Below are 27,505 nucleotides of genomic sequence, written 5' to 3'. Positions count from 1 at the left end.
TTAGGACATCTGCAGAGATGAGGAACCTCATTGCTAGTTACCAATCTTTTAATTTATAAGAAGCTATAAATATGCAACAAGCATTTGAAGAAATCCATAGTTAACATATTAAAAAAGCTGGGCTTCAGAAGCCGTCAAAGATGCATTAGGCTTTCTTAGAACTGGAGAAAGATAAAAGCACAAGGCTGATATTAAGGCACTCTTATATGCTAAAAACATACCTCTTCTAACACAATTACATTTAATTTCATTACTGTTTTGATGTATAATCCAATGGCTAAAAAGCTAACACCTCTTTTTCCTGAGCTCCATTTCAGTACTTTGTCTTCCCCATTGCTGGAGTAGTTGAGACATTACTTAGACCTGTATCAATTTAGCAACCCACATCAAGGGACTGGCTTGAAGATAAGATATGATAAAGAAGTAGTTCTAAACTGTGAAATTCACAAAAGGACTTTAGCACAGGCCAAGTTTTAAATGCTTGAATAATCCTTTTGATACCCTGTTAAATATCTGCTTTAGAAATGTTCTTAGGGAAAGTCTTCTATTTGGGAAGTGGAGGGATAAAAAGAAGGCAACTTCTGTGTTAGGGGGGAAGTAGGAATATAATGTAAATTATTTCATAGTTAAAATTCTGGATAATTTTTGGTGCTCTGATGCCTAAATTTCACCACCAGTGAATAACACAATGTTGCAGTTTTCCCTTCTATCTTATTGTGTGATATCTATGAAGAGAAGAATTGATTTATTTATTGTCTTTCCTGGACACAGTCTGGGACTGGCCCTCCTACATGGCTTGCTCTTGCCTTTGGCTTTTTTCCCACAGTCCTTAGGATGCACTTCTAAATTTTTGTCATCCAGCCACACCCTGAAGAAAACTTAAAATAGAAGAGTGTTCAAGTGTAAAGGAAGACAGAGCAGGCTGCAAATGCCTCCATTTCTGTAGAGATAATAAATATAGAACAAGAAATAAAAAGCAGAGCATAGTGAGAACTTCAAAATTTTCCAAAAAATGACCTTTTACCTCCCACAGAAGCATTCAATAGGAGAGAAGAGATGGAGCTGGGTAAGTAAAGTGGGTTTGCTCTGGATTATTACAGGTTAATTACTTTGACAGCTGCTTCTGAAGCAACATCTACATTCAGGGCATATGCAGTCATTCCACTCTGTCTGTCTCTGTAGATCTAATTCTGTCAGACTGAATTATAATTCAAGATCAATGGGAGGAAGGGAGAAGTCTGTTTCAAGGAAATGGCAGCCCTAGATGATACAAAAGTAAGAAAGATTCTTACGAGAGCTATTTTGGAAACTTGGATAAACACTGCAGATGGGATAAGAATCAGTTATTTAAAGGTTTTTCCACCTCTTGCTCTGCTTCCCTGTGTGTATACGTAAGAATACACAACTTAAAAAGAACATTGTTCAGGTATCAGTGTCACATACCAAGCAGTGGAAGAGATTGTCATTTAGTGACCTTGGCAATTACCAGATTTCTATATAAGTAAATTGAAAATAGGTCTTGTTATTTTCAAATAATTTTAAGATCAATGAATTCCCTACCTTTTGTATGTTGCTGACTCACTGATTATTTGAATCTTTATGGGCTAAGTCATGAGGCGTGATTAGGTCTGCCATATAGCCAGGTTTTCCCAGGCATGTTGTCCTATTTCCAGACAGAATTAGAGGAGTGTGATTAATTATTCATGCTTGTCACAAAGCCTTGTCAGAGATCCTACCCTTGCTTCACTTCCCCCCTACGGGTGCAATCCCCGTGGAGTTGTCTACCCCCAGAATGGGGCAGAGTGACTGATCTCAAGCCTACCAGCTCTGCAGAGCCAGTGCTGCTACCCCATGCCATCCGGGCATGTCAGAGCCATCACAGTAGTGCCTTGTAGCTTCTGGACAGAAAGCCAGGAGCCCTACAGGCAGCAAGCATCCATTTTAGATAGTAATAATCAGGAACCATCAGGGACCACCAAGGTCTCACAGGGTTGACTGCTTTGGTTGTATTTTTGCCTCTGCATGTTTATGTCTCTATGCATATTCAATTCTTCCTATTTTACCTACAAGACACAGAAATTGATTGACTGGTGATGTAATGGAGATGGAAATAATAGAGGTTTTGTAGAACTCGGATACCTTCATATGTTGCAGACATTCTCACATCCAGAGAGCTCTTAAGAAAGCAATAGGGAGGCTCATTTTACAGCCCAGAGCACCAAGGGGATTTCATGTCTCTATTAATAATATTCTGGAGTTTACGTCTCCTCACTAGTCTTCTAAGTTACCGACCATTTCAAAACTTCAAACTTTTCTGAATAAAAAATTTAAACTGTTTTCTGACATTTATTGCTTCCCATGTGCTTGGTGTTGCTGGGAAAAGAAACCCCATTTTTAACATAAACAACTGCTTTTTAAAGGAATAAAGCTTGTTTTTTATTAAAATAAAATATTAAACTGCTTATAGGCTAATGCTTTTCTTTTGCCTTTATATCAGTCCCTTATTGCGTATTAGGCTGACCCCAGTTTTGGGAGAATCACTTGGTTAGTTCTAAAAATAGCACTGCATCTGCCCTTAAATAGGAGTGAAGGGGCAGTAGCCTTTAGAGAGGGGAATTATTTGTTTTCCTTGGGCAGGGTTTGCTAAGCTGGGAAAGGCTGGTCTTCCTCTCTGCTTTGCAGTTTTTCTATAACCCTTGGTAAGTCCATTTTCTATCCATGTTTTCTTGTACAGGAAAAATGAGAGTGCTTTTAGAAGGGGGTTGGGTGCTTTCCTGTTAAAAAAAAAAACAAAAAAAAAACAACAACAAAACAAAACTTTCCTCAGGGAAAACAAGCAATAAATAGGACACTAATTGATTAATGAAACGAAAGCAAAACAAAAAACAAAAAAAGGTAAGATTATTTTGTCCTGTGCATAGTCACCTTGATTTTATTGTCTATTACATTCCTTCTGTTTCTTTCTGCATATAAAGAACTACATTACAGAAATGTAATTCGTATATATCCTTTTCCAATTGCACAAATATTGGCAATGCCACTTTCTTGTGTGCTTATACTGTACATTTTTTCTGAAGTCTGTGTGTAAATAATTAAGCATAAAATCCTATAGTAGCTTGCAAAACTATTTGGCCTGCTGAAGAATGGGATGTAGCTAAGCAAAAGGAAAAAAGTAAGTCTACTTTAATTTTGTGTCTGCCATGCTTTCAAGTACACATTTCCAGAAGATGTGTTTCTGGTGTCTGTATTGATCTTAGCTAAATTATATGTTCTGTGTCACATGAAAATTCCAGCTCAATACCACTGATAGAGTCTTGGGAAATCAAGTTTATGCTCTTGAAATTATACCTGTGTGCTGATAATGCCTATGAGCCCATGAAAGTACCATAATGAAGGATAATGAATGTTGGGATGATGGGAAATTATTTTTATAATCTCACTCTCCAATGTTACTAGCTGTCCAGTTGAAGGGATATAATACACTTGCCAAGTGAAAGGAAGTCTTCAAGCTTTATCAGAACATGTTTGAACTCTGTGCATTTGGAATACTAAGGTGGTAAGGATTCAAGTCAATGTGGACAAATTTAGCCTCATTTAATTCCCAGTCTTGTATGATCATGAATTCATAAGGTAACACCCACATTAGTACCCTATCTGGGATATATACTGTTCAGCTTTTATTAGAGATATGGAAAGAAAGTCAGTTTGGAAGCTTCCACTCCTTTCCTTCATGAGAGTCACAGAAAATGCAAAATTACGTTCTTTTATAGACTCACTAAAATACAGGATCTGGTGCTTCCCTCCACAACAATTACCTTGCTGAGGGAAGGGTACCCATGACTGCCTGCTCCTCACCTCCACAGAGCAAAGGTCCTTATCAAGGGCTGTGGATATGACTGTGACCACCCATTATATATTTCAAATTACCTCCACACTGACTGCTCTGGCTAGAGCATGAAACAAGCCATTCAGGGACTATTACAAAGTCAAGGTGCTGATTCTAACTGATCATAGATGTGCTGTAGCCAAATGATTGCATTTAATTGCTGAATCTACCTGCATGTCATTGAAAACAGTATCATTTGATGTTGGGAAATTTGAAAATCTACTCATTCAAAACATATGAAATTAGTAAAAATGATAGACAAATCTGTGATGGCTGGTATCGTCAGCTGCTTGAAAATGTTTCTTTGCTAGATATTCAGATAAGTAGAAATAGAGGAGAGAAGTATTTTGTTGTTGTTGTTGTTATGTTTAATAACAAAAGCAATGCATGCATTTTGGGGGATTACTTGAATCTGTTTAAATCAGTTGATGAAATGAGGAAAACACTATTTCCATGAAAAGGAGGTGTGATTGGTAAAACATAAGACCAACTATGATGCAACTAAATAAATCAAAAAGAAAAAGTCAAGAAGTGTTCAACCTTGTTGAATGATGTTTGAAATTCAGCAAAGCAAGTGAGAATTACATATGATTTTTTTTCAAATGATGAGCATTTGAGTTTTATTGTCAAAAAAGCTAAAACTGAATTCTTATGCAGACTAAACAAGATTTTCAATGGAAGGACTTAAACATCTTAAAATGAGTAGGTTTATTCATTCACAAAACATAATTTTCTGTGGAAGATCTAAATATGCACATGTGTACAGAGAAAATAGACTGGAGAAACATATTAGAAATTTTGTCAAATCAGTTTTTTATCAAATTAGCTTCTTATCAAAAGGGAGAAGAATTAATGTGCTCCTCTACATCCCATTCTGTTTGGACTGCAGTGTCTAGAACTGCATAATGACTCATGATGGTTTTACAAGATTTCCACCAAAGTCAGTTTATGGGAGAAAATGATAATATGTTATTAAATCTACAATCTCTACAGCATGGATATAACTCTAGAAAAGATCACATATTTTTTGAGGCAACATGGTAATTTTTTATACTGGTCATTAGGAGCAATCAATAGAAGATGGTGTTTTTTCCTATCTTTCTTTGTGGTATGTAGGTGATATGGATTTAAATATATTTTATTAGCTAAATATCAGGGGGTTTTATTCACCATAAAAGTATAAGTTGGCAGCTGGTTGAAAACACTTAACTTTGAACAATGTGGAGAATAGCTAGCAGAACAAGAAACAGCTAGAGAAAAAAATGGCTAAGTCATGGAAAAAATGGGACAAGCCCTCAAATCAGTGCAAATGGTCAAAGAAATTTCTAGCTACGTGAGGACACGCAAGAACACGTGAATAATTTTTGGCACTTCTGCAGATGGCCAGGGACAGAGATGAGCACAGAAGTGCATGTTCCATGGTATAGCACTGGCAGGTCAGGCTGAGAAAATACATGCTGTACAGTGCACTGCTCATGACATGAGCCTTCTGAATCTGGGAATGCAAGTTGTCTATCTATGGTGAGTGCAGCCATGTTCCTCTTACCATGGCATTTGTCAAGCCATCCATCAATTTAGTTGGTTGTGTGCCTGTTCTCTGAGGCAATGTAAATGATCGTGCTAGAATTTACTGCTTGTCCTTTAAATCCTAAATTAACTCACTTATCTGACTAACAATGTTCATATCAGACCCTTGGCTTCTCTGCTCAAGAATGTGGCCCCTTGTCATGTGGTCCTAGATTATGGCTTTCTATTCAGATCAGTATTACTGTGTCAGAAAACTATGCACATCCTGACCTGGGAGCTTGGCCTTTTACTCACGATCAAGTAAAAAAAATTATATACATGCTACAAAGCATGAAGAAATGTGTGTTTATATAAACTGACTTGAATAGTCTAATTCACCTGTGATTTATGTCATTAATCCCTAAGGACATTTTGGCTGAAGTAATATTTCTCTTTGTGTTTAATAGTCTTCTGAGTGGTTTCTACAGCACACAGATTAGTGCACTTTTGGTCCTTTTGATGTCCCCAGCATTTACAGTCACAGAAACAAATAGGAATAATAATAATAATACTACTAATAAATGAGTACAATGGTGCTACATTGCACTAACAACGTAAAGGTCAGATGAGACACTAAATGTTTTAGAATCACCTTTTTTCCTGTAATTCTAGGTCTTTTTCTTGAAACCCAGGTTTGTTAATAGGATGTGCGTGGATGTAACACAAAGATTGTTTATGACACACATGCCATGTATTTCAGCAAGGCCTCCAAAATTCTTGCAGCAGAACTTGGTAAATAAAACTTGAGATTAGCTTTTTAATTTGTTATAACAATTTAGATAATTAATTTGTCTTTCTCTGGACTTACACTTTGTTGTTGTTGTTATTGTACTCTCAATTTTCCATTGGGATTTTTTCCCCCCAGTTTCTCTACCAGATCACTTTCTTCATCTCTCTTTTGAGTCAGTTCTACCAATTCACTTGCCAATAAAATTAGGTCTTCAGACACTGTCATCAATAAAATTTTGGTTCACATAAATCAATAAATTCACTGGATTTAAGCTGTCATCAGCATATCATGCGCTCGAACAGTCTGAGTAGTAGGTTGTCTAAATATTAGAATATATTTCACACATCTCACATAAATGTGTATCAGTGGAAAATTGGTAAAACAGTCAACATATTGTTCCTAGTAATACAGTATAAACTTCTATTATTGGGAGCTCAATACCCTATATGCTGCTTTTAGAGTGGGATTTTGATTTTGCTCTTCTGATACTTGTCTTTGCAGCACTATTAAGTATTAAATACATACTACACAAATGTTTTTGTAATTAACTGACGATTATTATTGCACTTGGAATTGTTGCCAGGCAGCTCCCCTCTGTGTTAGCAGAAGGCAAAGTGATTCTAGCTGCTAACAAGCTCAGTTAATTGCTTGTATGAAGGATGTGAGTGGATGGCTACCCTTCTATACTAAAGGTGTTTGAGTAAATAAAAAATATATTAACCCAAATTTGAGGAGTCCTGGGTGCTGATAAATAGAAGAAGATACACTAATTCAAATGTAAATTTTACATTTCGTGAAAAAGGCTGCACTGTAAATAACAATGGTTTTATCTCCTCTCTCAAAAATGAAAATAACTTAGGCTGAGCTGTCTGGATAAATGGGCATTTCTCTGCAATCCTTATAAATTTGATCTCAGTGTGAATTATATCCATAGCAAAATTTACACTGCATGTTGATAAATTTACAGCATTATTTAACCTGGCCAGATGTAAACATGACTAGCATATAACAGCAGAGTGAGCTTAATCTGTGTTTGTCTTTTGCACCTTCATTTAGGCAAAAAGGCTAATTAAAAATAGAAAAAAAGGAAAATTATACCATTAATTGTCCAGTTTACATATGAACTAATGTAGAAATCCGGTGTCATGTACACAATAGGCACACAGTTAGACAGCAGGAGGAAAACCGGTGTTCGATGCCTGCAGATGTAGCATCACATGATGTACAGATATCAAAACTAGGAAAAGCCAAGGCTGCTCATGGGTCTGTGCAACTCTGTTCATGTAACCAAGACATTGTGTCATGTGATGAGTTAATAGGTCCGTGAGGGGTCCATGTCAGCTCAGCATTGTACGAGGGCATCTTACTAAGCCAGCATCTCTGTGAGGTCCTGAACTAACTTGGGTCATGCTAACTTTCTTACTTCTCAGTGAATCTGGCAATATATTTCTTTAGTGCCCCATAGTAATGTTGTCAACCTGTTTAATTTTTGTTTTGCAGTGCATTGTGCTTTGCCTAAATCTCTCATTACTGAACCTGTGGCTTGTCATTCTCATATCTCAAAAAAGAGCTGAAAAGGTAACTTCAAGTTATGCAGAAGATGCAGTTATGAAGTGATAAATTGTAAAAGTCTCTTTATATCTCTGAACATTTTAAAATAAGATGCGATTTCTATTAAAAATATGTACTGTTTACTCCTACTTTTTGTTGAAAAAGTAGAAGTAGCTGATATGAGAACATTGTAATTTGGGAGGAGCTGACTGCCCTTGACTATCTGCAAGTAACAATCAGACACAGTTACAGTTTTTTTACTCTGCTTAACCAAGGACAAGCATTTTCTTTTTTTTTTTTTTTTGATAAATACTATATGCTGGAAATACGGTATATACTATCATTTTAACTTGTTAAATGTTTTATCTAAATGAATTTATAATATTTCTATTCAAATCCCTTTGAGCTTTAATTTGATATACATCACAGAGCTGCTTATTTATGTGACTGCTTATTTATGTTTGTTACGAATTTGGACTTTTGGTGTGGGTCTGAGGCAGGTTCTTCTTGGCACGGTCCACGTCCAGGCAGGGTCAGGCTGCGGGGAGCTGGAGACTGGTTCTGCTGTGTCGTTTCTGGGGCAGAAACTGATGGTCCTGGGCACTGACATAAGGTCCTGGGCTGTAGGTGGGCAGGGTCAGAGGAACTCTGGAGGAGGCTGGGCTGGGACAGTCAGGGCCATTGCTGTCCTCAGGACCCTGACACACTTAACCTGTTCCTGGGTGAGCTGGTGTTGCTTCACTTGCCATGGGTGCCCTGAGGTGGATCCCTGGCTGTGCCTCAGCCTGTGCCCTGGGTGCTGGCATGGAGCTGGCAGCCTGCACCCTACAGGGAGCATTAACAACACAAGCACTCCCCTCAGCTTTTAGTAGGGTATTGGAGGTTACTGCAGTGATTTACCTAACTAAATCTTTATCTGCTCTATAGATTTATACTGGGAGCTTTCTTCTGTTGTCACCAAAGGATAGGTGCCTTGTGGGGGATGTTTTGAATGTTCAGTTGAGATCCCTCACCACTGTTGGGGCCACATGGCCCAGGAGTAGAGAACACCATACCCAGACTGCAGTTACACAAGCTGGCACCTACTCACAAAATGGCTCATGATATTCTCTACTTTTGCAAGAAGCTGTCATCATATTTCTAATGAGCACAAAGGGATGTAGGCACCTCTGTGTTCTTTTAATTATTTGGTTGGTAATCTGCTTAACTCTAACTCAGTGGGAAACGTGCTCTTGTCCCCCACACTGCTTCTAGAAGCACCCTGAACGTTTCTTAGAACCATCTATCCAAATATTGATCAAAAACTGTGCCATACTTTGGAGAAAGTCCGTAAAAAGGAAACCAGAATAACTGATAGTCCAGAAAAAATAACCCACAAGGAAAGATTGCATGGGACAGCTTTGTTGAGTTTAAATTAGAGAACAGGAAAGAAAAGTAAAGAAAATCTTCAATAGGCTGCTACAAAAGTGAGCAAATACTGTCTATTTGTTGTCATGGTGAATTGGACAAAATATAGTGAGCATAAATTGCCAAAATGGAAAAAGTGAAAGGTTTGAAGAGCAGAGAGCTGAAATGTCTGACAATGGCCAAAAACCTGTCAAATTTCCATCCCTGGAAATTTCTCTGGAGGCGTTAAATGACATCTGCAAAGAAGGGGAAAAATGATTGCGTGAAATATCTTTTACACTATCATCTATGATTCCATAGCTCACACTATTTGACTGATAAGATACAGCCTGAAGTTCTGACGTGTGTGACTGATGGCTCCGTTTGCCACAAATTGGTGCAATTTTATACATTTGGATATGTTCACACACGTCTACATATCAAAAAATATCAAACCAAAGCGTCTGAAATACATGGATGTATGTGTGCATGGCTAAATATATGGCTGACTCCACTCTCTGCAGGAATTGCTGGTTATCACAGAGGGAGTATGTCTTCAATAGCAGTGCCATTTTACCAGAGGAGGCACAAGCACTTTGATCAGTCCTATCGCAACATTCAGACCAGATATGTGCTTGAGGAATATGCAGCAAGAAAGTAAGTGCCGTGAATTTGAACATAGACAGGTCTCTGTTTTGGCTAGCCAGTTCTTAGAATCAAGATACTTACCTTTCCCCTCCCCCCGCAAAACATTGTGATTTATACCGAACAATAGTTTTCCACTTCCTTCCATTGGCATGCTCCTTGCCTATAGTCTCCCACGAGCAGAGCTAATCTTCCTACCAACATTGCAAAATACCTACACAGACCTTTTAGCTTAGGACCTCTCCTGTTTGGTACCTCTGAATGGAAAATTCTTCCTTGTAGGCTAAAATTGAAACTCTGACTTGAGAAAAATTGCCATTAAATTTATTGTAAGTCATAGAAACAGCTTTTTACCCATTCTTCCATACGACATGATGATATTCCATCTCCCGAAGTTGGCTGAAACTAATTATAGTTTTTGTGATTCAATTTCCTTTTTTAAACTTAAATGAAGCCTTAATGCTTCTCATTTGAAATCACAGAGTTTTAACCAGAAAATTCTTTTTATCTCAAAGCCTGAAACTTTGTATTGTGGTTGCTTCCGAATTACTGTTCTCCCTACTTAGCAATTAACATGCCTACTTAGCTGTCTAGCTGGTCCAGATTTCCTTATGAAAGAGGACAGTTGCAGAAAATTCTGTGAAATATAGAAAAGCAGGAATACTTAGAAACAGACAATGCTATGGGGAATCTTTATGATTGGTGCATTAGACAGGCTGGTACCCTTGGGATTACCTGAAATGCTATCATCATACCTGAATAATTGAAAACTGAAATAAATATAAATTTAATGGAATTAAATAAAATGCCTAATGATCCCCAGTGACAAATGATGGGCATTAAGCCTTTGAAGGACAAATGACAATCAGCACCTAGTGCAGTCAGTGAAGATGCAAAGGTTTCTCACTGAACAGTGCTCTGTCTTGGTGTCCAGCTCATTCAGCTCAAAGTAATTTCTTTGACATTTGTGAATTCGTGTTTTGCCTGAATTGCTGGGTTATAACAATGTCTTTTAAATTTGAAGGGCTGCTTCCAGGCAGGCTGCTTATTATGAATCATCTGGCTTGGGCAAAACAACGTGCAGACTCTGTGCCAGGAGGGCACGCACCTTGGCGCATGAAGCAATGCAGGAATCCAGGAAAAGGTAAAGCTCTGTTGGTTCAAACTGACTTATGTAGTGGCTCTGGTCCTGACTCTTTTGCCAGGGCTCTTTTCAGAGTTGACAGGACTGGAGGCTTCCCTGTCACTGTTCTTCACTAATCTGTTTTGGCTGGAACACTAAATGACTGAGTGTCACTTTCAGTCTTATATTTCAACCCAGAGTTGTTCCCCCAACCCCCACTCTGACCCTTGAAAATAGCTTTAAAACAAACAAACAAACAAAAAATCAGAATCCTCCTGATACCCAGAACTCATTTTGAACAGAGCTACTCCACTATTACTAAATTTCTAATTTGGATCAATTTAAATGTTTTAAATTCTTTCCTGAATATCAGAAGAGTTTACTGTCATGTGCCAGTTATCACATTGATAAGAAGTCCCAGAGGAACTGTGCTGATGACAATATTCCCCTTAGTGAATTTCACTGTTTGTGCTCTGCTTTGCTCTACAGCTACTGCACCAAAGACATGGAGGATTTATATTACAAGAAGGAATTCTGCCTTGTTTGTAGAAAATATATTGTGCAAATCATATACATCCATATGGTTCTGGTACTTGGATTGGTTTGAAATATATAACCTCAGAACAGAAATCTCTAGGAAAATCAAATGATTTTGTATACTTTAATTTAGGTCTTAAAATTGTTTTTAATTTCAGCAATATTAAAAAATGACAAGACATGGCTGGCATTTAAAATACATTGAAATAGTCCAAATAATTTCTTTTTAAGTATCAGACAAGTAATATCTTGATTCACTGAATTTCATGGAAGATTTTTAATTTGGGTTCTGTTTTCAGAGTCTTGCCACATGTTGATTATATTGATAGACATGTTAGAAATATCTGATATTCAGCACCTCCATTTGTCCTGGGAAGGAAAATAGTAGCATAGGCTGTTTACTGAATCAGAATGCATGAAGAAAACTGAGTTATCGCTTCCTAAAAACATTTATGAGTTGGGGTACTTTTAGGAATTCTGAAAAAAATCTGTGGAGTTAGGTTTTCAGGGAACAACTCACAATTTTTTCAAAACTTTATATTTTCCTGGTAGTTTCTATAATACTTCCTGCTCATCCTTGTCAAGGGACAGGTTTTTTTTGCATGCAACTGTTCATCAAGTCTTTGTGAGCTCCTTGGTCTGTATCTTTTAGGTGAGGTCAGGTGATACAGCCCATGGAGCTACAAGAGCTCCGAGGTTCTGAAACTTCTAAATCTAAGGGTACTATGTAAGCAAGGCACAACTTTTAATAGGTCATGAAGAGGCACAGAACTTGATTTCACTCCTCTGCCTTCTTGTGTCCATGGGAAGGAAAATCCAGGACCAGGAGGCCAGGCAGGTTCTTGATCTTGATTACCAGAGGACTGTGGGAACCATATCAATGTGACCACAGCAAAATTTGACTTAGAGCTGTGGCCCCACAAATACAGGGGGAAAGAATATTGAAGAAAATTCACATGATATCACATATCCATTATTAGGATACACAGACAGATGCTAAGAAATATTCCTACCCTAAATTTTACATCCTACAGGTATCCCATGATTTCAGAGCCCTTCGTTGCCTGATGTGTATGAGTGACAAACTTCAAACTTCACAGTGGTTACCTGATTTTTTTTTCTTGTCCCACAGGAGTCAAGAGCAAAAGTCTCATGTAAGTGATGAGAAAAGAATCCGTTTTGCCAGTGAGTTGTCTGCTTTGGAAAAAGAGATTCACACAGCCAGGCACCGTGCTCGAGAGCATCTGGATAGACTTGCTGTGCAAAGAATGGTACCTACTGAACCTTTTTGCTCCTATGCAAAAAACAGTTTCAAGATATACTGAATTTTAGGCCTGTGCTTCAAATATGAGTAGTGATGAAGCATCTTTTAATGAATTTAAATTTAGATTTCCCACCCTATTTGAGCCTTGTGCCATATGCTTCTTTTCTTTTCCCATGTTTAATAGGTAGAAGAAAATATGGCTCTGGAAAGACATATCATTGAAGAAAGAATAAGTCGAGCCCCTGAAATTCTAGTGCGCCTGAGGTCTCACACTGTCTGGGAAAAGATGTCTGTGAGCCTTTGCTTTACTGTACAAGGATTTCCAACCCCAGTTGTACAATGGTAAGAGACTGGCCTTTCCTAGCCCTCTAAAAATGTTGTTAAGCTTTTTTCATTTGAAAGTTATGCCATAGCTGATAAGTGTCATTCGTATAATGGCTTTGTTAAATCCCCTTTATAATCCTCCTAGATGTGCTGGATCGTAGCAGTTGATACTGCAGTGGAAGGAGTGGGAGGAAAACTTGCTGAGTGGCCCCATGCAATGTGAGAAGCAAACTCAAGTATTTCGGGAGGCAGACAGTGGAAGGCATTCCAGTCTTTCTGGCCATCGAGTTTCCTGAACACAAGTGGGAAAATACACAAACCTCACAGGCTAATTTCTAAGCCTGGATGAATGTGCACAGCACCACTGTTGTCATGGCTGTCTCTGCGGTCATTGAGGAGGACATGACCGTACTTTCGACAGATGCTGTCCTGTGTATATGAAAGCCTCAGGCTGGACAGCAAAGACCTAACATGAGGCATAATTCTGTTGCTGCCCCACTATTTTGTGCTGAAGCATTTTACTGTGGTGCAAGATAAAGTTTGCTTCCCATCTTGTGTCAGGGCTAGTGGACTTGAAAATCCAAGCCGCATGCCATCTTCTCCTTAATTCTTTTCCTCCTCTTCTAGATTGAGTGCGCATCTCTTTCCACTTCCTTGCTGCTATGATGGTCCTGCTTTGACTTCATGGCCCAATATGTATCTATCTATCCTTACATACGGGAAAATACTCTGTGCAAGTAGAGAGAGTTCAGATGATAGTAAATGATATCTTGATCCAAAGATCTACCAAATGGATGAATAGCTGCTGATATTTATGAGTTTTATTTTTTGCTTGATTGTCAGGTACAAAAATGAAGAATTGATTTCTCCTGCAAGTGATCCAACAAAGTATAGAATTGAAAGCAAATATGGAGTGCATGTGTTACATATAAACAGGTAAAGTTTCCTGGGGAATACAACAGGTTTTTTTATACTCTATACAAAGTATTTTATATCAAATACAATTAAAAATTGCCACAAAGGCTGAAAGAGAATTGTTAAATTCAGCACACTTTTCTGTTGGTACTCTTAGGCTGGAGAAGGTTCACCAAGTATCTGAATATTAGATTATGAAAATGAAAGGATAAATTTGATATTTGTATTTATTAACTTCAGCAATCTACAAGATATAAAAAGAAGAGGCAAATAGCTGCAAAAATGGTAGTTCATTTTTATTAGAATTATATCCTCTCAGCATTTGAAGTGGAAGATTATATGTTCTCGTCATGATGAAGCTTTTTTAGGTAAACAGAATCATATCTGGGCAGGGCAGAGATACACAGCTGTATTTGTTGTACTATATGCTGGGTTCTGCTTACTTTTTCATCTCTCTCCTTTTTTTTTTTTTTTTTTTCCTTCCCAAAATAATGAGGTGTAAATTGCTTTTTTAAAGGTTCTAATTTAATTAATTTTATTTTTTCAAAATGTTAACTTTGTGATATAAAACATGCTTGGGTATAACAACTTCCCATAAACTAATTCCCTGCTTTCCAAAACAATTGAAATGTTACATGTGACTTGGGGTAACCTTTTTAAAAAATATAAAAACCCAAATAAAAATGAAGACTTGAGTGCAATATTTAAAAAGAAAATTAATATCTAGAAACACAAACCCCTTATTTTAATTTCTCCAGAACATGGGCATCAGCTGTGCTGAAACAGCTGGAATATTTGTGGCTAACACTTGGCTGGCCAAACATTTAATCTTCTACCCTGTCTCCATCTGTCAGGAGTGGAAGCAGCCCTGAGCACAGCCTTGTGGCATTAGTACAGGAAATAAGTGCATCATTCCTTCTGCTTTTGGGAAAGACTACTTGCCTTTGTCATCCTGCAGCCAAGTCCAGCCCAGCTGTCAACCTTTTCATAGCTCGGGATGGGAGAAACATATCCCTGTACAGAACCTGGCAGTAAGAGCCACCAGGCTGTTGCTTCCTAAGATGCTTCAAAGGCACTCAGTCTCTAGCCCCAGGCCATGGATAATTTGCTCACTGCTCTCAGTACCCATGAAATCTGTCCATACCACAGTTTCTTCCCACAAACATTACTTTTGAAGATAATAACAGGAGGTTAAAATATAAAGAAAGCTTGTCCTTTTGCACTCCTCTCCCTTTTAGCAGGGAAAACTCTCCCCTTTGTCTGCATATGTGTGAGTGCCAGTCAGGAGATGTACTTTGGTCGCTTCCTGATGGTGAGTGACTGTGACTTTATTTCCCTCGGTTAGCATTCCTGAGGAATTGCTTGGTGAGTCCAGACACCAGTTATGTTGTATGTAGGCTCCCTTGTGACATTTTGGGAGTAAATAACTTTTAGAAGAAACGAGAATCAGTGCTGATGTTGCTTTCTGAGCACCTGTAACCATCAGGCTGAAGGGTTATAATGGCTTCCACCCCCTTGGTACTTTTTATCTCTTTTCTCTGCTGGTTATCAGTCATGTAGGCACAACCAGCTTTGGGAGTGTTCAGACCCAGCTGTATTTCAGGCAAGTTCAGACATACCACAGAGTCATTTATTGGCACCCACTCAGGTTTCCCCTGTCTACTAGTCCCAGGCCTGCATGTACTCATGCAGACTCCTCCACATTCAGACAAGCTGCCATCTTCAGAGACTCTTGCTCCATTTCTCTTTCATTCTGTCTGGCAGTGTTGTCTTTTTGCCACCTAAAGATTCCTGGCTGCTCTCCCACGGATTTCCCTGCTACATGTAAAATAATACTGGGGGATGGTTATGATTGATACAGTTTATTAAATTAAAATTTCTAAGTTAATTTTTTTCTTTACTTCTAATTAATTTTATTTCAAAACTTGATCATCAGCTGTGTTTTCTGTCTTAAACACACAGCAAATGGACATGCAGAAAATGGAAGAACATTTTGTTAGGGCATAGTTAACATTTCTATCTTGTATTGAAAAAACCAGATGTATGGATATCAGTTAAAATATATAAATTATTAACACTTTTATACAAATGTATCAACTAATTCTGTATCTTCCATTAATATCTTTGTGCACTTATATTTTGTATTTTGTGAATAATTTGTTTTTCTGGGAGGTGGAGCCATTGGGAGTTTCTTACTATCTGCTTCTGCGCTCTTCTCAGCTGTTCATACTAAAGTGCTGAGCTGAATGTAATCTTATCCACAGCCGCTCAGAACGGCCTTGGAATTTCTTGGCTACTTTTCTAGCACTTCAGCGAAGCCCAGGGAGTGAACTTTTTCCTTCTGATGCAAGTGTGATATTTATTCCTGTGAGTATTCCCTGATCCCAGTGGAAACATTCTTGAGGCACCGAAACCTTACCATCACCTTGTTGTCTTAAAGTAGTAACTGGACACAATTTCATCCCTCACTGTTTGCTGTTCTCCAGAACCCATAAGCCTTATACAGTAACGAGATAATTTTAATTCCTCTGTCTCATATTTTTATGATGCAACATTCTCAATTACATTTTCTGCATGCATTCAGTGGTATCATGATTATATAGTGTCTCTTCCTTGCTCCTTTTAAACTTCTTCAAATGGGAGTTTGAGCTCAAGATCTCCCTCAAGCAGCAAAGAAAAGGAGTTTGGAGTTCAAGTCTATTTTTGCACATCTCATAATTATAGCAGAACTGGTATGCACTGAGCTAGTGGTTCATCCTATCTTTCAACCCTCATCTGAAAGGTTATTAGTAGGATACTGCGAGGAATTCTTGCAAGAAAAGCTCCTGGTAGTTGAAATGAATCTTACGTGTCTGAGAATGTGCGGGTTTGTTTAAAATGTATTTTTTATCCCACATAATTTAACTAAGGTTAGGCATATAGTACAAGAAAAGATTTCTGTATTAGATGAGGGTGGTCATTGCTTCATGGCATAGCTGAAAAATATTTTCTATCTTAGTGAACATCCTAGTAATTAACAGTTGTAACTTCTTAGTTGCTAATACTTGTTTAGCAACACAGTTGGGCTTTTTTGTTTCTTCGTTTACTGTGACGACTGGTTAAATGGATCACGCGGTTTTGTTCGGCTGTGATTGACCGTGTTGTATTCCCAGCTGCGTTGGCTGCTTGGCTGGTGCGCAGAGAAGACAGCAGGATGCTCCCTGGGAGTATTCCTGACCGCCCCCCTGAGTGAGCGGGAGGGTGAGCCGAGCTGGCTGGTAGGAGCAGGGAAGGACATTGGACTTTCCAGAGCACTGTCAGTGGCCACACAGATTCATACATGTATAGGGCTCGAGTTTTGACAGTATTTTGTCTTTTATTATGGGCCTCTCCCTTTTGTGTTTCTAAAGTCACAGCCTAAGCAGTGCCCGTCATCGCCGAGGAAAAGGTCTGAGCGGCGCCCGCAGAGCTGCGCGGCAGAGCCGGCAGAGAGCAGTGTAACACCTGCTGCAGCGGGCACAGCCGGCGCCGCCTGCGCCGCCGCAAAAAGAAAAGCTTAAAAACTGAATGAACCTTCTCGTCTAGCCTTCTCATTTAACAAATGACCCTGTGCGGTCAGTAGAGTGCTATTTTGGGCTGATTAGGCACAAAAGGCTTGAAATGATTTAATCTGGAGAGGTAGAGAGCGAGGCGTGCCCTTTCTCCGCTGGAAGTGGAAGCAGAGCAGAGCAGAGGTGTGGAGACAAAGGCGATCCTCCGGCGCAGCCCGCAGAGCCTTTGAGCTGTGCGAGGCGGGTGGGTGATAGACTGCAGCTCCCTGGGTTTGGCAGGTATGCAGTATCAGTGGCCGTAGAGGCAGCGAAATGCTCTGTTGCTCTCCTTTCCTTGCTGAAAGGAAAACAGCAGCCCCCAAATATGTGATCTTCTGACTCGTCAGTCCCTATCCCCTATATGCTGCAGTAGTTGGGGGCTGGAGGAAGTGGCCACCTCATAACAGAGGTCCCTCTTCCCTAAACGTGAAATCCAACCAAACAGGAAGAATCAGTCGGATTCATTCTGACTGGAGAATCAGGACAGGAGATGGCAGTTCTGCAGAGTATTTCCACATTTTGATGTCTTATAGCCATAACACTGAAAATTTTGTCATTTGGATTCAAAGGAGTAATTTTTAACTCTGTAATTTACTACATTCAGCCTCATGTTCTTTACATGATTTGAATTGTGTTCTAATTCAGGCAAAGATGCTATTTCACTCTTAACTCCTGTGTTTAAATCTACACTAGGCAGTTGGATGAATATATGCATTTTAAATAGATGTATCTGCCTGGGGAATATTCCCCACACAAGTATTAGCACTTCAGAACCTCATGTGGATTCAGAGCAATTTAATTTTCGCAAAAAAGTATTGGTACCTTGGGACAGATACGGTTCTGCACTCACATTTTATGCTATCTAAATGTACTCTATGCATATTTTATCTGACCTTTGTAAAGGCTGAAAAACACATTCTCCGCCATAAAACAAGAATAACTGTTGGACCACACCTCACCTCTGGGGTACTTCAAATGCAGTTTCTAACTGGTCTTGACTCAGTGCACTTTACAGTGTAATTTAGGAAATCTAGGATTTTTTTAGCATACAAGGAAACAGATAATTTCCAGGATAATCCTCCATCTGAGCACTATCTGGCACAAAAGAAAAGTCAGAATATTATGTAACTTTCCATCCTGTCCAACTTTCTTAATAGTGGATATGCAACAAAAGTGTTGTCTAGATCCTAGCCACTAAAACCCTACATTTCCAATATAAGATTTAAAGGGGTTTCAGTGAGTACTACGCTGTCTAACATGGTTTATTTCTCTTCTGGAGAGTCAGATGAGTGATCATAGCAAAGACATATAAATTGCTTTCAAAGCAGTAAGCTACAGAAAATGGGTAGATTTGTTATGACCTCTTAAATATCAAGAAGTGCCTGGCCTGTGGAATTGTGTGTTCGTAACTGTAAGAACCTCGTTTCTCTTCATAAAAAAAACAAAGGATGCTGTAAGAATGTGGTCAGCTATTTGGTCAGTTCTTTTTTATGTTCCCCCTAAGAAAATGAATTATAACTCTATCACTAACTTTTGTCAAATATTTGTTTTCAGATTTTGAGCTTCTTTTGGCTAAAGATATGACCTTTTTGTGAATCTCATGTCTATTATAGAGATATAAAAGATCATATTCTGTTTTCTCTACCTTGGACACCATCACAAACAGAAAGAGCTCATCAAAAGATTTATTTTGCTGTTTCTTAGGAGAGCAAATCTATGGGGAGGGGATTGAGATGAGCACAGCTATATATCCATTTGAAAAGTTAATCAGGTAACTGCCATTCTGCTTCTTCATTTTGAGGAGACAACTTTGCAGTTCTTACACCTTTAAATTTCTGACACTTTGGGTGGTTTAGCACAGTTTGGGACCCCAAGTTAGTCCAAAATACATGTTTCTTTATTTTCTGGATTATTTTTAGGCCACCTTTGTCTAACAATAACTCTCTCTTCAGATCCTAAATCCTGTGTAATACTTGCAGATATTAGTGCCTATTTAACTATTTTGTCTAGTGTTCTGCTGAAAAATGAAGCCAACATTGAGAGCAAATGATTTAGAGTGAGAGATGTTTTAAAGTGAGATTTAATCAGAGTTAACCTCAGTCAAGCAATGCTGAAGTTTTTAATCTTTGTTGTTAACACTCTACAGCAACAACAAAATGTTAGAGAGCAGTTAAGTTGGATTTAAGAGAAGTGAAGCAGCCTGAAGTAATGATTTGTTTATGTGAGGAAATGGCCTAATGCAGCAGTGCTGGTGTAGTGTTCATCACTCATTTATGAGCTGGGTGCTCTGTGCTGTCTAAATCATGCCCAGGCCAGGGAGGGATCAGGCCTGATCAGCATACACAGGATTGCTCTCCCATCAATGTCCTGCTGGGTGTAAGTGTGCACCATCCTTTGGGAGGGTCTATCTCATCCAGGAGAAACCTGGGCATGTAGGTGGTAGGAAGACTCTGCACCTCTGTAGATCTTTGGCAGGATGTGGGTTGGATTGTGGCTTGAAGGGCCAGAAGCCCTTACAGGGTAGGTATCTGGGGACGAGGACTGCGGGGCACTCTGTGGCATATACCAATAGCCAGTGCCTAGGAAACGCACTCCTGGGCTCTGCCTGACTCTGCAAATTAAAGACATGCTCTAGCACAGTGACCTCCTGGCGTGAGATATACTGATTTTCTCACCCTTCAGGACAGGGCTGCCAGACATCCAGTCTGCTTTCTGGAAAAGGTCCCTTACTATCTCCTGAGCAGTGTGTGGGAATCCTTTTGGTGAGCTGGAGCACACCAAGGCATGGCAAGGGCTGTTCTAAAACATAGACATTAGGGCAATCAAGATCCAGTTTCTGGGGATGAATGCTGTTTAATTTGCTAATGTGTAATATAAATTAGTAAATATACTATGTACTATATTTACACTATTTACTGTATATTCTATACATAAATTCTTAAATTATGGATATAGCAGAGTGAAAAAAATGCCATACAGCTCCAGAACAGTTAATTCTGCAAAGCTCCCTGTAAGGAATTTTTGAGATTCTTCATTTGTTGTTAACTTGTTATATAACAGTAAGTTACTGTACCAGGCTCTGATAAATACATTAACTATGTACATTTCATTACAGAGGCATAACATGACTTAGGAAATTGTCTTGTACTGCAGTTTTGTATTGCATTTTGGCATTTTATTACACAAGTGTTAAATAGTGTGAAACTGGGATAAAAAAAAAATGTTCTGCTTTTAAAACTTCATTGCAAAGAAGTTTTGTCAAGTCTGATATCTCTCAAACAAGTCCAGAATCAGTTAAGCTTTCTATAGCTCTGGGAACAGGTATTGTAATTTCTTTAAAATCCTTCATGAAAACAAACTGTTAAATAACATCCCAGCGGATGGTGATGAGATTATATCCAGCTAGTGGCCAGGCACAAGTGGTGACCCCAATGCTCAGTATTGGAGCAAGAACTGTTTGATATTGTTGTCAACGATGTGGATGAGGGGAATGCGTGCAGGCTCAGTCAGTCTGCAGATGTCACTGAGTTGGGTGGGAGTGCTTATCTGCTGGAGGGTAGGAAGGGTCTGCAGAGGGATCTGGACAGGCTGGATCAATGGGCTGAGGACAGCTGTGTGACGTTCAAGAAGGCAAAGTCATGAATCCTGCCCTTGGATCAAAACAACCCCAAACAGGGCTACAAGCTGTGCACAGAGTGTCTGGAAAGCTGCCCGGTAGAAAAGGACCTGGGGGTTGACAGCAGCTGAACATGAGTCAGCTGTGTGCCCAGGTGGCCAAGAAGGCCAACAGCACCCGGCCGGTATCAGCCAAAGTGTGGCCAGCAGGACCAGGGCAGTGATTGTCCCCCTGTAGTGGACACTGCTGAGGCCTCACCTTGAGTCCGGTATCCATTTCTGGGCCCCTCACTGCAAGAAAGCCATTGAGGGGCTGCAGAGGGTCCAGAGAAGGGCAATGGAGCTGGGGAAGGGTCTGGAGCACAAGTGCTGTGAGGAGCAGCTGAGGGCAGTGGAGGTGTTTAGACTGCAGAAAAAGAGGCTCAGGGGGGACTTTATTGCTCCTCCAACTGCCTCAAGGGAGGCTGTAGCCAGGTAGGGCCAGGCTCTTCTCCTAAGCAAGAAGTGACAGGACAAGAGGAAATAGCCTCAACTGCACCAGGGAAAGTTTAGTTTAGATAGTAGGAAAAAATTTCTTCACTGAAAGGATTGTCAGGCATTGAACCGGGCTGCCCAGGGAAGTGGTTGAGTCACCATTCTTGGAAGTTTTCAAAAATTATGTAGCTCTGGCCCATGAAGTCATGGTTTAATGGTTTAACATGGTGGTAGTGCTTGGTTGACTGTTGGACTTGATGATCTTAGAGGTCTTTTCCAACTTTAACAGTTCTAAGATTTCAAATCTTTTAAATTGATTTTCAGTTTTACTGCACCTGTCCAGACTGTACTGGAGTTTCCTACCCATCTACAGGCTTTTTGGTTATGTAGTTAATCTTGGGACTTACCCTTATGTCTTTGATAATTAACTGTATGATAAACTTTGTAACTGGTTTTTTTAATTTTGTGAAATATGTGGCTGAAAGGTTGCCTCCAGGAGGAGCTGTTAGACCTGCAAATCTGAGAGAGAAATTGCAATTTAATGGAACTTTCATCAAGCTGTGCTTTAGCCATCACAACACAGATAGTATCATTTTTATGATATAACACTGTCCAGAACATATGCAAGAAGTGAAAATTAGGTGTCTCATGTGTCTGTGACAGCTGCTACATGCTCCAAATTTGGCATCCTGTTATGCAATTTCCATAAAACACCCTTACATATTCCTTCTCCCACATCTGGGATATATGACCTCTTAGAGGATAAGTGCAATCAGAATTTCATCACTTGGCAGCTGCCAAGAAGACATGAATTTGTTCTTCTGAGAGGAAACTAAATGGATGCATTCACAATATTGTATCTCATAAATGAAAATTTTTGAGTGGCCTACACTTAATTTAATACTAAATAAACTATTCCTGATGGACTCCATTTTAAATAAGAAAAGAACTGGGGCATCAAGGTTTATACCTATATCTTAACAGCTGGTCATATATGTGCTCATGGAACTTCAAGGAAGGATGTATTAAGTGAGACAATCTATCAGTGTTTTGCACCCAGTAACTATTTTTTTGCTTCATATTGTCATATTCATATTTGCTTTATAATGTCCTTGTATAATGATTTTTTTTTTTTTCCTCACTAAAAAATATAACAAACCAAGCCATGTATACACATAAACAATTTTGGTCAGTGTTCCTCACTATTTATCATTTTCCTGGATTGAGATATGAGAGAGGCAAAAAATACCAGTGTCTCCCAGCTAGTAATAGCCGTAGAAGGCAGAATTTTAGCAAGAATCCCATGCAATTTTATTTCATGTCTCTGTCCTAAAATATGGCAGAAGGACAAAATGGGTTAAAGAAGGTTACATACAGGAAGTGAATAGCCAGACTGGCATTGTCCAACTATCTCCTTTTGATCATTGTATAAAGGACATTTCCAGCTTGCTGAAGTTAATGCAGCCTGCACACTAAGCTGTGATAAAGCCACAGTGATAAACAATAGCGGCTTTCTGATTGTCTTTCATCGATGTCTTGCACTGTGTAAAAAGCAAAGAGTTTTGTACACTTTCCTTACCAGTAAAGAGCTCTCTACCCTTTCCTTATGGTTAACATAGTTTGGCTTGTAATATCAATGATTAAGAGAATTTTTATTTGCATAAAGAGATGTCTGTTTTTCCCCTTTTCAGAGCTGACTTTGATGATTCTGCAACCTATTCAGCAGTGGCAACAAATGTCCATGGTCAAGCATCAACTAATTGTGCTGTGATTGTGCGAAGTAAGTCCTACTTTATATTTAAAACAATAAATAAATATCATGCTGATGTCACTGAATGTTTCTTGTTTGTTTATTCATAGGGTTCAGAGAGGATGAAGAGCCTCACCCAGCTGCGATAATGCCCTTCCACTGTAAGCCTTTTTTCCTATCTGCTTTGATAATTTATGTCCTCTTGTCAGAGTAATGTTTTACAGATGAGAATACTGGATACAACTTGCTTGTCCTGACTTTCCTTCCAAGCATTGAGTTACAGTAGGAGCTGCCCAACTGCTCTTGCTTTCCCAGCTGAATTTCTAGATCAGCAGAACACTCCATCTCCTGCAAAGATCATACACTAATCTGTGCCAAGTACAATTTACTTGCACTCAAGGATGCTTTCATTTTCTCATGCTAGTGCCCCTGTCATATGACGTTTGCTTCACCCACATTGATGTCCAGTTTCTGGAGAAGTTTGGAGTCACTTTTGCAACTGAAGGTGAAACACTGACCTTGAAGTGTTCTATGTTGATCACTCCAGAGTTGAAAAGACTACGACCTCGTGCCGAGTGGTATAGAGATGGTAAGTTATTACATTGAATAGAACCTACCTGGAGGAGACATTGAGGATTCAGGTCAGATTTAGATCATCATATTCTCAGAATTAAACCTGGTATAGAGAGAAAAAAAAAAAGTCAAGTTAAAATTTATAGTTCTGCACTCTCAATTAAGTGACTTGCTCAACATTTTCTTGAGCACACAGGAGGTAATCTCATATTGTGATAACACAGTAGAACATCTACTTGGAAGTGATGCAAAGGCAGTTCTTAGATTTTGCTATGACTCATAGTTGAATACTGTGACCACTGAGCTAAAGGGTACTCACAGGGCAGTAAATTAAAGTTTGAAGTACTGAGGTATGGGTCTCCACTTTAATCTTGCTCCAGCATTTATTGTGAATTCTATATTAAAATCACATGGATGTGTAGTTAGGCAATACTTACAGAAGCCAGGCCTGATACACATATGTTTGCTCTGCTGTTTATGAACCATGTTAGCAGGTTTCTTACGTTGCCTCTTTTGTCTGTAACAACCTGTGTTATGCCAGGTGAAGCGGTCTTACCTTGAAGTGCTCAAAATAACATCACTAAACTTATCATATACTGGGGTGGATGGTACACATACACTGGAAGAACAGTGTTTGTTCACTGCAGCAAAAAAGGGGTTTGAAACATGAAATTAGCTACTTAGAACTTAATGGATAGCAGTCCGTTGTAGGTATTTAGCTGACCCCTTCTCACCAACCACAATCTGTGTGAGATTCTAAAGTAATTACTCTACCTGAGGATTTAAGGAAATCCTTGGTTATTTTTGAACAGTTAGACCTTTCCCCAAAAGGTTCACATTTGAGAATGGTGGACTTCCAAGACTGGTGTTTGGACCGGTCCCAAAAAAGTTGGAAGAAATTTTCTTAGTGGACAAAATGTGATGAATAAACTAAGAAATGACAGTAAAATTAATAAATCAAGAACATTCAAGATTATGAAAATCAGAAAAAGGGTTATTTTGTTACTGCTTGTTATGCCTTTTGTTTCATGTACATCATAGTTTTAGATATATTCACATCTGATCCTTCGGGGAACAAACTACTACTTAATCTTTCATTGCTATTTTTCTGTCATTGTGGATACTTCTTTGTGATGAACTATTAGGTGTCACTAAAGTAAAAAAATATGAGATAATTAAAACAGCTTTTTATGTTTGGTGAATAACCTAAAATCCAAGGCTGGTCTTTGAATTCGTATTCTCTTCTCACTGAAGCATACAGGAATTGCTATACACTTCAGGATATTTAATAACTAAAAACAATTGCTCACTTCACTCTCAGATGAACCATCATTTTCAAGGATACCTTTACTTTGTCTTCTACTGGCCACAGTTTCTCAAGGTGCCAAATCTCTCAAATTCTAATTTTGAAACTGCAGCTAACAAAACCTTCTAATTTTCAAGAAATGCACAATATTGTTCCACTTTTCATTGAACATGAATTTTTATTGCACTATGAAAAAAAGCTCATGACCCTTTTTTTTTGTGCCTTCATAACAACAAGATAATTCTTTCTTGATATGTAACAATACTATGCTCTTTGTTTCCCCCCCTTATTTAACTTAATAAGTCCTCACTTGTGAAAACCTGAGATGAAAACTTGGTCAGTTTTAAGACAATAAGTTTTTTCTAGGGAGTCAGATAGGTGTTCATCCCTTTATTCTAGTGATGTTACGTGAAATAGGATGTTACAAACAAGCTTAGATTTGTCCTTCATTACAAGTACATGGATCACAATATTTCCAAGAGGTGTACAGGTGCATTAGCTGGCAGAGCTTGTTCCCAAACACAGCAGGAATTAATGCACTACGGACCTTTGGTACGTGCTGCAGTTCCCTGTGTTGAGTCCCTTGAGAGCTGGAGATGATGTATAAATATAAGCAATGAGAAGTTAATAATTTGTCGAACATCATGTGCTTTAGACATTCTGGTTCTTTAGAGAGGTAATATTTAATTCTACTCTTGCATTAAGACTGCACTATTTCTAAAATTTTTCAGTTTGTGTTAATCGAATAATAGCAACTAAAGCCCTGAGATGGATATATATTATTTATTTCTAATAATTATACACAGAAGTATGTGTTTATCTAGCATAAATAAGCTTCACACTAGTGAGCCTTATTGAAGGTATCTAGTGGACTCCTAGGGGCATATAAGTCAGCTCAGTTAAATCCTTTGAATTGATTTGGGATTTCACAAACATGAATATGATGTCTCTTATTCATGGCCCACTTAGAACAATTTAGGATACTGAAAGAACCATTCAAAATACTGAAAGAACAAAATCAAAATAATACTTCAGGAACATATATCTAATCTGGACATGACTTCAGCTGATAGCAGGAAATTTCCATTATTGATCTCTAATGTAATATAAATACTATAAAGCTATATGTACCAGCATTCTGCAGCCATTTGTACTGTAATCTAGAATAAATAATTGACTTCAGAAGGAAAAATAATGGAGTGAAGAAACTAGCTAAAATTTCAGCAGAACAAAAAATACATGATGAAAAGAAGTTTCAGTATATAGTAGTTCCCCATGATTTGTATGAATTTTAATCAGAGTATATGTATTATGAAAATTATCTTATATATTAAAACAGCTTGTGAGGCTTGAGACACACTGTCTTTGAGGGTTAGTCTTCTGCAAGCAAATTCTGGGAGAAATAACAGAGCACAACACATGAATAGACTGTGAATAGTGAGAACTTGTAATTGTAATATTATTGTGGTGGCAGGTTTATGAATACTTGCCCTATTAGAATTTTTAAATATGTTTGAGATCTCCAAACTTTATTCGAATTGTCTTGCCTGCAAAGTCATTCAGCCAGACTGCATCAAAAAAAAGTGGGCTTCTGTTGATTTCTGGTGGATCTCTGGCCTTGTGCCGGGGAGAGAAGCTTTTCTGCTCTTACCAAACACAATTGCCTCCTCAATTCCTGCTGTCAGGTACACATAAAGAATGGAAATGGGTGACTCTGGCCTTAGTAGAAATTCAGGCTTACCTACAGTTTCTATGTATGCAAACTATGGTGGCTACCAATCCACTGAAACTTGGAGTCTAAATAAGCAACCAGCTTTTCAGAGATGCTGGCCAATCAACTTCAACTTTCTTTTTTTTTTTTTTTTTTTTTTTTTTTTTCTTTCTTTCTTTCTTTCTTTCTTTCTTTCTTCTTCTTCTTCTTCGCTTAGGATTTTACGCAGGTCTCATGCATTGCAAAGTTTCTAGGTGGAGATATTTTCTGATTTAATTCAAAGTATGTCATGCCTCTCTACACAAAGTCTGAGTACCATTGTGACAGGCATGACAGAAAGGGGACACTCAGGTTTTCTAGGTAAGGATCTCATGACCAAGGATCTCAGGGGAAGGAACATGATTAAATGAAGTTTGTGTGCTTCTCACAAAACTACTATGTGCTTAGCTGAATATGGAATTTATGGCTGTAAGATTTAGTAGCACGTGTCTTCCACATGCTTTATTATCTGAATGTGTGTCACGTTTTATACCTTCTTATGCAACTCAGCTGGTATGCAAGAACCCTGATTCCTTTGCAA

General features: G+C 38.6%; 1 protein-coding gene across 7 annotated transcripts in view; it reads left to right on the top strand.

The window, feature by feature from the left end:
• The window catches only part of MYOM2 (myomesin 2), an 89,760-nt gene that overhangs the window by 5,852 nt on the left and 56,403 nt on the right, over positions 1–27,505 (top strand). The window contains exons 1-11 of one of the 7 annotated variants that reach the window (XM_058419639.1): positions 2,574–2,699; positions 5,266–5,407; positions 7,683–7,760; positions 9,644–9,776; positions 10,789–10,908; positions 12,557–12,695; positions 12,873–13,030; positions 13,856–13,948; positions 23,277–23,365; positions 23,446–23,496; positions 23,760–23,924. In XM_058419639.1, coding sequence (XP_058275622.1) covers positions 9,670–9,776; positions 10,789–10,908; positions 12,557–12,695; positions 12,873–13,030; positions 13,856–13,948; positions 23,277–23,365; positions 23,446–23,496; positions 23,760–23,924 — 922 coding nt within the window. In that variant the 5' untranslated portion in view covers positions 2,574–2,699; positions 5,266–5,407; positions 7,683–7,760; positions 9,644–9,669. Of the gene's footprint in view, positions 1–2,573; positions 2,700–5,265; positions 5,408–7,682; positions 7,761–9,643; positions 9,777–10,788; positions 10,909–12,556; positions 12,696–12,872; positions 13,031–13,855; positions 13,949–23,276; positions 23,366–23,445; positions 23,497–23,759; positions 23,925–27,505 lie in introns of those variants that run through there. The other 6 variants (XM_058419642.1, XM_058419638.1, XM_058419640.1 and 3 more) reach the window with 6 other exon arrangements.

The sequence above is a fragment of the Hirundo rustica genome, chromosome 3 (assembly GCF_015227805.2).
Source record: "Hirundo rustica isolate bHirRus1 chromosome 3, bHirRus1.pri.v3, whole genome shotgun sequence".
Classification (NCBI taxonomy): domain Eukaryota; kingdom Metazoa; phylum Chordata; class Aves; order Passeriformes; family Hirundinidae; genus Hirundo; species Hirundo rustica.
The sequence above is the reverse complement of the archived record's forward strand: the minus strand, read 5'-3'. Positions and strand labels throughout refer to the sequence as shown.